The 9,267-nt window shown below is 45.3% G+C and overlaps 1 protein-coding gene across 1 annotated transcript; it reads right to left on the bottom strand.

Annotated features, from left to right (window-relative positions):
- Window positions 1-936: 936 nt before the first annotated feature.
- On the bottom strand, window positions 937-7,997 carry cdc42ep3 (CDC42 effector protein (Rho GTPase binding) 3). The gene is made up of 2 exons (XM_080507786.1): window positions 7,497-7,997; window positions 937-3,096 (listed from the first exon to the last, which is right to left on the bottom strand). The coding sequence occupies exon 2, from the start codon at window positions 2,867-2,869 to the stop codon at window positions 1,784-1,786; it is 1,086 nt and encodes a 361-aa protein (XP_080363912.1). The 5' UTR covers window positions 2,870-3,096; window positions 7,497-7,997; the 3' UTR covers window positions 937-1,783.
- Between the last annotated feature and the right edge of the window lie 1,270 nt (window positions 7,998-9,267).

The following is a 9,267-nucleotide window of genomic DNA, read 5'->3' as shown; positions in this document are numbered from 1 at the left end:
TGGGGACAGGGGCTCTAGCTTTGTGGTGGGGAGGGGGGACTGCTTTAGGGTGGCTGAGTTCAGGAGGGCTGCATGTGTGGATAATCACTGTTCTTACAAGCTGTTGCTTCAGCACTGCTGGGTCAACACATCTTTTTTTGGAACCGGACAGAAAGTGCAGAACAAAGTTTGCCTGTAGGCTGTAAGCTTGTGTCTTACAGCCCCATCCCTCCACACATTCTCGCTGATGGATAGTGCAGCTCCAGTCCAGAGCCCCTCTTCCTCGCTCGAAACAGCTGATTTATGTCTGGTCCTGGACACTTGCGCTCTATGGCTGGAATGTGAGGAATTTCAAAGACCCCTCCTCTACTTGTCCCGTCCACATGCAAACAAATGGAGCAGGCGCCTGGTTGGGCAGATGAAGGCCCACCGATGCTCCCACAGCAGGGCAGGGAGGCAGAATGTAAGGAATGTCAAAGGCAAAAAAATAAATCCACTTTGTCTCTTGCTTTCTGTCAATCTGTTCCTTTCTGGGGGGTTTTTTGCATCTGTATTTTAAGTTTCTTGGATACCGTGTTGAAGCAATTACACACTAGTAGAAAATTGTTTCTTCATTCAATAGGGTATTACTTGGATCATTCTCAAGATCTCATGTAATCCATGGATGCATCATTTCTATTGATAAAACTCTATATGGTGTCTTCATTCCACTCTCATAATAGCGAAGGACATACACAAGACCTTTCTTTTATGCACTTATGATCATTTTCATTGACTTGTGAAAATGTTATTTTTGACACCCATGTGATCCCTGGCGCCCCAACAAAGATGTCTTAGATCCGAGGAGGTGAACTGCTGATCTCAACCATTCAACAAAACAAGGAAATGTTGGAGCAACAGGAAGGGTCATCTACGTACGCAGTTGCACTTGACTGCCACATTCTTGTGAATTCCTCCAACAGTAGACAGTTTTTATTGGCGTTCTGTCTCCCATGTGAGAAGTTACAAAAAAAGTTACACCACAGCATGATACAAGCATGCTCAAAAGGCAAATCGAATTTGCCGATTGTACAAATGAATGAAGAGAGAATGTACAGTATAATTGTCTTCATGCTACTTGTTGACACGCTTCGCCACATTGCTCATGAGTTCTGTCACATAACTGCTCTGGGACTCAACTCAAAGTCCTGGTTTGTGTACGTGCTCACTGCAAAAATAATTAAATAAATAAAAGGCAGAGTAGGAAAAAGAAATGCATTTATTTGTGTTACATTCAAAAACTTAAATATGCATAGTGTTCTCTTGTTTGAAATGTTGCAAGTGAATTGTGACAACAGTGCTTCAATAAACACAGTTTAAGTCATAAAATGAAAGAGAATCTGATGAAGAATGTGTAAAAAAAGAAACCTAAAAAAACCCCAACAAAACCAGAGCCTCAGTTATCTTGTTTTTACTGGTGGAAGTTAACATAAGAACACCCATCTATTGTGTAGCATTTTTGCAGTAATTGAAACTCAAAGGCACGATGGCTGTGTTTTAGCTTTCACTCAAACGCACATGCATCCTAAACACGCTGCTGGCATGGCAAACAAAAGAAAGAAGTCACAGAAGAATAAACACTCCATAGAAGCTAATATAGTTAAATGTTTTGACAATAAAAACATAAGCAGCTCTTTCTATCGCAGCTGATTTTCATCTCAATGATATATCCAGACACCATCTTGATTGCTTTGAGAGTCTTTCTCTCCCCTTATGGCCATATTATAATAATTCCCTTTCTCCTCTTGGGGTCCCCCGATGCAGCTCAAGGCCTGCTCTTCGCTGCGGGTTTATCCATTATGTTGAGCACGTCATCCAAGATGGATGGGCCAAGATCGAGTTCGAGGGAGAGGAAGGACCCTGTGATCTGGGCGAGGGAATCATGTGACGGGCTCTTTTCTTTAGAAAACTCAAACTCAAAATCACAGATGCGGCCCTCCTCCACGCCGCTGTCTCTGTCCACCCACTCCCCATTGCACTTGGAAAGCTCCTGCTTAAAGCCCAGTGAGATATCATTGTTAAAATGTCCATATCCGTTGCAGTTAGAGTTGCCGTTGAGGCTCCCGCTGCCATTGCAGATCTTTCCCTGGAAGTCCCCTTTAAAGCTGTCGAAGCTGTCGCTGCTGGTGGTGCTGTTCAGGCTTCCATTTACTTTATAGATGCTATTGCTGTGACCATTGATGTAATAGGAAGATGGCTTGTCAAATCTGCTCTCGCTCTTGTTTAATTTGTTGGCTTTGGCCAAGGCCTTCGACGCCTTGGAATTCGGCTTGTCTGTGTTCTCCAGCAAGTCCAGGAGGACGTCTGGTTTTGACTGTATATCTGCAGGAGAGGGAGACGCGGACTCGCTGCTGAAGACGTCCATGGTGTGCAACAGAGCATCCATCTGCAAGATCTCTACCTCCTCTGTGCTGTCAGGCTTTATAACAGTTGTGGGGCCCATGATGTCCTCCAGTGGCTCTGGTGGCATGGGAAACACAGAGGTAGAGATTAACGGAAGGGTGAGGGCCTGGCAGCCGCCGATAGTCGGGAGGGAGATTGCGTTCTTGAGTACTGGAGAGGGAGTTTCAGAGAAGGAAGCATCACCTGTACTGTTTGCTCTTAGAAACTCGCCTTGCACGGCATACTGAGGATGAACGTTTACTTTTCCTGGAAGAAGCTTATACTTCCCCTGAAGGAAGGACATGTCACCAAAGGCATCTCTCTCTCCTCCCCTGCCAATGTGGATGGTATGGCGAAAGTCCCCCAGTGGCGGACTGATCATATCAGGGGACAAGATATCCCTCAGGCGGCATTTCTTCCCCTTCTTACTGTTGTTGGGTTTCAGATATATGGGTGCTTTGGCTGGCATGGCTACGTCTTGCAGATGAGATCTCAGTTAATTGGGGGTGAAACGGTTCAAAATGCTTTGTCGGATGTGGATGTTACAGTGCCCCAGGGATGGAGCTCAAATTACATTCTCAGAGACATGCAACTCATAAAGAATTCCAAAAATAATCGCAGCATTGATCCAGAAAAGGCTTTCCAAGTGGGGCCGTTGATGTCCGGTGATCGAGAAAGGTCAAATGAGCACTTTTCCTGCAATCAGAGACAAATACAGAAGAGATTAGCAATTCTTCAAAACACCAACTCAGCAGTGATAAACTTCCTGAAGGTTTCTCTGTCTGTCATTAAAAAAAAAAAAAAAAAAACTACTGCAGCTTTTCATTATTAAAAAGAAATCTGGCAATGCACACAAATCCCAGAAATAAACTAATGGAAAAAGAAAACCTCTTTCTCATCCTCCTTTTGTATCTGGCAAACTCAGAAGCCAGAACACGAGAGAATGAAGCCTGCTTCTGAGGGCTTTTCACTGCCCTATTCAGATTTCTACACATGAGCCTCCTTTGGCCTCTATAACTCTGGATGTGCTAATGTGGAACAGCTGGACTGCAGATTGGGAGAGGTGAAGTAAAGGGGGGACTTTAGGAGGATCAGAGCGATGCAGCCTGTTTTAGCAACAAGCTACTGGTCAGACACGTTCAGAGATAGAAAGACATGGACCAGATTGGGAGAAAAAGGGAAGGAGATGGGGGGGGGGGGGGCCTTAAGGGGTTTAGAGGGGGATTGTATGAGCGAGATAGAGCAAGGGATTTCGTGGAAAGTGGATCTTAAGAAAGAAAGTGGTGCAGATTGTGATTTGATTTAGCTTTGATGAGTTGAGGTTCAGCTAAAGCTTTGATCAGCTTCGAGATGCCGGCAGGGCTGCACAATATATAGGCAGAGGTAAATATTATGAAGGGATCTGATAAAAAGGTGCCTGATTCTATTCTGCTTTCTATACATTTTTCCATTACAAAGCCAACTAAGAATGTCACCATGCTGGCAGCCAGCTTCACATATAGGACGTTCCGTTAAAAAGGGGCCGAGCCATTTGAAACGACTTAGCAACAGAGTCAAAGGAGGGTGTGTGTGTGTGTGTGTGTGTGTGTGTGTGTGTGTGTGTGTGTGTGTGTGTGTGTGTGTGTGTGTGTGTGTGTGTGTGTGTGTGTGTGTGTGTGTGTGTGTGTGTGTGTGTGTGTGTGTGTGTGTGTGTCCGCACGCACGTGCCGAATGGAGGGGCGAGCAGCAGTAAGAAGAGAGCTTGCCCATTTATAGACATATTTACTTATGGGAGATCTGTCAGCAGTGACCGTCTGACAGAGCGCGCCGCTGTACCAAAGTGTCTGGGCGGTCAAGTCCACCCGAAAAAAGAGAAAGGGTTTCATTGGGAAAACATCCACATTCCTGCTGCAACCGTACAGACTCATAGAGGCACACTGCATTGGCCTTATCAGAGACACTTAAGCAGACTATGTTTATTCAGCAGGCACATTAGCGTGGAGCCAGAGAGACTCTCCACTTGAGGCATAGTTGAAGCCATAAACTAGTTTGAGGGCTAAAACCATAATACAAATCCTTGCATTAGGCTACACTTTCAGCTCATTAGAAAATAATCAACAAAAAGTGAGAATATGTTATGGTACATCTCAAAGCAACAACTGCTAAATGTAGTAAAGCTTAGTCAGTGTAGAATTGTAATACCACTGTGGGCCACAAGTTGATATGTCGTGAGTCAAATTAGTGTTCAGTCTATATTCAGTCAAATAACAAAAGAAGCAACATGTTTGAAACCAGGACAGATCAAACCACTAAAATCAGACTGGATGTTTTTGTGACTCCGAATTACAAAACACATTAATCTTACATGTTGTGCTTTCAAACCGTAGCAAGTCAGAATTGTCTCACTTGTGGGGATACCACTGCAACGCAAATAACCCTGTCAGCCAACAAGCACAATGAAGCTATATTTAGGGATGACAAATACTGGGGGGATGCAGAACATGTGTGAGTGTGTTGAACGACAATGCTGCTCTTCAAGGGTGCTTGTCTGTATGAAAGCGGGTGTGTGAGTGAGTGTTTGTGTGAGGTGACTGAGATAGCAGATTTGAATGCACACCCTGTGTGAGGTGAAGAAGGAGAGTGTTTGTTTGCTAATCATCTAATCATGAAGCAGTGAAGGGAGTGTGGGTGAGAACCACAGCAAAGTCTGTCCGACGGTTTGTTTTGCATGTGTCTTCGTCACAGTTGATTTTCTTTTTCTTTTTTGGAGCATTTCTTTCCCCTATTGCCGGCACTCCTCAGTCCTTTCTGACCTTGACAGCTGATGCTCACTGCAGTGGGGAAACAGGCTTGAATATGAAATGAATCAAGCCAAGAGCTGCTTCCTCTGTGGGCTCAGAGTGTCGAGCAGTCTTTCTTTTTTGTTTTGCTGTTCTTGAGAATAGAAGCCCAGAGTTGTAACGGATGGCTCAAAGACTTTTTCTGGAGCATTGATTATTGGTCCAATCTGATGAAATTGGCCCAATGATCCCACCCCCACCCTCTCCTGTGGCATGGAAAACACTCAGCTCATGCATTACAATGGATGGTAATGTTGGATGGAATCAATAACATGGGCCAATATTTTTCCCTGCAACAGAGCAATCTAATTCTTGCAGCCCTCTGAGGAGACATCTGCTGTGCATCCTACCCAAGGTCAACATTTGTGGCCCATGAGAAGTCAGCTGGTACGGTGAAAGCTTGAAGTTTTGACCTTCACGTAAGCCATCCAGCTGGAGCTTGGTTTGGTTTTTGTGGCAAACATGAATGGAATTCCAGAGGCCACCGGCCAAGTACGAAGGGTAACAATATCCTCATGTCAGGCATTCGAGTCTCTACTGATTCCATGTAGTGTATGGTAGTTAATTTAATGAGAGATTGGGTGAATGAGTATTGATTGGAAAGTATGAGAATCTTTTGAGGCGCAGCAATGTTTGTTCAGCTTATGTTGGCTCATAGGGACATTCATCAATTAGTGCAGCTCAGGATGTCCCAGGATGGACCCCCATAGCCTGTTGACCCAACGAATCCTCTTGTTTCTCTGCAGTCTGTTAATAGTCAAGCAGGTGTACTCGAGCATACCTTATAGCCAAGGCAAGCTCCAATAAGAAGCAGCCTAACAAGCATTGAGAGGTCCCAGCCCAATGCAGACTGCGATCTTTGGTTTCACTTACACCCCAGGGGAAGAGGGGATCTGATGGCACCATCCTCTCAAAATTGCCTGCACTGAGCAGCCAACCAGTCATAATGGGAGCTGCAGGGTAAAAAAACCACTGTGTCATCGGGTCAGCGACGGCTATCAGTCTGGGCATGAAGCAGTCTGGAGCCACTCCAGCCTCTTTTAAAGTGGAGCTTTGATTCATTGGTCCATTGCTGCCCAGAGGGTTAGATACTAACAAGAGGACAGCAGAGGGACTGAGGTGATGAAAGTTTGAGGGTGGGAGTAGATAAATATGGGGTTGGTATCTAGTAATTAAACTAATGGCTCATGATCCGTCTGGGTATTTCTGGACACCTCAAAGTCACGTGTGATAAAAGTGGGTCAGAATCTCCTGAGAGGGAGTGAAATCCTCCAGTAGCCTAAATAGATTCCACAGTTCGATGACGCTTTACAGTTCAACTCCTGCAAAGCTCGATGAGCAGCTGTTCACAATATGAACTGTATATGACTTCCTGCCTCTTTTAAAATAGAAACTGTGCATCCCCCAAAATATTCCTCTCGTGATGGGATTACTGAGGAGTCATTTCACACCAGTGCTGTTGAAAAATAGCAGGTTATTCTGAACTTGTGCTGTAGCTGTGGTCAGTGTAACCAGTGTAATCAGGATGTGGGCGACAAAAGCCAACCCCTCCTATTGTCTCTATGAAACTTCTACAGAGTTTAATACCAACAAATAAGCCTCTGACATCTCATCATGGCCTTGACTTTTTTGAATCACAAAAAGACCCTTTTTCAGAGATGTCATAAAAAGCAAACGCACATACCACAGAGGGTAATGGTAGCCTTACAGAATAGATTGAGCTGTTTGCTACATAAAAAGAACCTCAATTATAGGCAAAAGGCATTACTTTCGAGGGGCCTGGTGGTGGTTCTGGGACCGGGGTGAATAGCAGGGTGGAGTATTTTGTTCTGTCTTTCTCTCTTACTTCCCTTGTGCCACCCCGCAAGCATGGCCGGCACTTGCCAAAGTTATCCTTGGCAGAGTTGAGCAGGAGCCGAATCAAAGGGTAAGAAACATGAAGAAAATGTCAACACACGCCGGCAAAAAAAAAAAAGTTCTTCACAAAAATGTGCTTCGATTGAGAAAGAAAGACTCAATCACAGCTCTGTATTTCAAAAAGAATAAGCCCCAACCATGTAGCCTGGACCTAAAATGACTCCCGAGGAAAAGCTGGGAGAATATCATGTTGCTCGGCTCGTGTACGAGAGCCAGACTGCTTAACTTACCATGCATGTAGTCACAGTTTCTAACCATGCACGGTCTCATTCAAAGACTGATGAAAAGACCTGTGCTGTTAGACGACAGCTGCATATCTCAAGCATCGTTATCATCGAACATGTTCACGGTCTGACTCACCTCGGATGGGAGGATCTGGATTCTGGATTCTCCCCAGGTAGTCACTGGTGTCCTCCTGAATGCTGCAGCCTCCGGATTGATGTGTCTGTATAATTGTGTGTGCTCAGTGGTTGCTGTGTTGCTCCTGTGGCTTGTTGACACTGCCCTGCCTCCTGTCTCAGCCTCGGGGCACAGCACTTCTGTCGATTGGGACGTCTGCCGGACAGCTGTTTTGGAATTGCTCTCCGGCTCCTATTCCCCTCTGAAGCAAGTCACTCCCCTCCTACACCTCCCCTCGCTCCCCCTGCTTCCCTCTCTCTCGCTCTCTCTCCCTCTCTCTCTCTCTCTCTCCCTCTCTCTCTCGGTCTCTGTCTCTCAGCACCTGTGCGTGCCTGTCCTCTCTCTTACTGGGAGCTTGGATTTTTTTAAGCAGCACTGGGGTGTTTGAGGATCCTCCTCACTTCCTGCACATTTAAGGAGCTGCAGCGTAGAGCTTAAAAATGTTCACTGCGCAGAGAGATGCAGATACCTCCTGGGATGTGTGGTTGTCTCTCTTTTCTCTAAAATAATCCCTCAATAAATATGCTGCATGTGTCTTAGCCCTCTCCTTCTCTGCTGCACCCTGTCCACATCTGATAAAAAAAAACCTATTCTGGAAATGCAGCTGGCCGGCGCTAAACTGGACTCACCCCCGTCTGTCTGTCTTTGCAGCCTCTGTTCTCTTCGCCTCTTCCTCCTCATCTGTGTATCCCACATGCACACACGCTGAAAAAGTGAACCTCTGCAGAATCCTTTCTATGTGAATCATGTTGCAAGTGGTTATTTTTGAAAGCTGCAGCCAGGCTGAGGCGACACAGTGCAAATGGGCCAATCACTGCAGAATACTGCAGTACTGCAGCACGTGCAGGGGGGGGGACATTAGTCAGGCTAATAGACAGCACATGGCTAGTTGCAACCAAAACAGACTTCCTCACTGATTCCACATAATTATTTCCGACATGGACAAGAGACAGTGTGTCCAAATGTTTTGACCTGATGCCATAAAGTCAAGAACACGACACCTGCATTTGCATCATTATTTTTTTTTTAAGGTTGTTGTCTTGTATCAAAAAAAAAAACAATCCCCTTGATAACTGGTGCAGCCTTGCTCAAGGAGAGGTGTGTGCCTTAGCTTAAAAAAAACAAAAAAACAACTAAAGTACATGTAGGGGGATGGGTGAAGTAGCTTAATCAATGTATGTGTCTGCGAGGAAAAGAGCTGAATACATGTCTTCATGAGCTGTAATGGTATTCGCACTGTAATCCTCAGTCCAAAGCAGCACATCCGTCTGCAAACATCCACCCACCATCTATTCTCCCAATAATTTTGGCCTATAGAGCTCATTTTCCATCACCTGCTTTCTCTCCACTGTTGTATTTTACATGACTTTTGCACCTCTGTAATAACCAGACATATGTAACCCTTAAAAAGACTGAAACACTGAACGACGGAGTGAATGCAGGGTTGTGTCTGTTTGTGAGCAGCTCACAGTTGGAAAAGACACCCTCTATTTATCGTACTGCAGGCGTTATTTAGCGCCACTTAAACAGCAGTTGTGAATGAAGCCCTTTTAACGCGGTGCTGTCGTTTTGCCCTCAGGGTGAAGTCATTGCGGCATCCATGTGGCCGGCACATGATCTGTGAGGAGAACACAGGAACCCTGTCTTCTCATTTTGGAGGACTGTTAAATCCTGGAAACTCCAGCCTGTTAGAACAGCTCGAAGAGGAAACGATAAATAATTGGCCCTTAAA

Source organism: Blennius ocellaris (genome assembly GCF_963422515.1).
Source record: "Blennius ocellaris genome assembly, chromosome: 13".
NCBI classification, from domain to species: Eukaryota; Metazoa; Chordata; class Actinopteri; order Blenniiformes; family Blenniidae; genus Blennius; species Blennius ocellaris.
This window is presented reverse-complemented; position numbering and strand designations above follow the sequence as displayed.

Bases quoted from the DNA above. Each gene is read 5' to 3' on its own strand.
- cdc42ep3 (XM_080507786.1), bottom strand. From the start codon at position 2,869: ATGCCAGCCAAAGCACCCATATATCTGAAACCCAACAACAGTAAGAAG.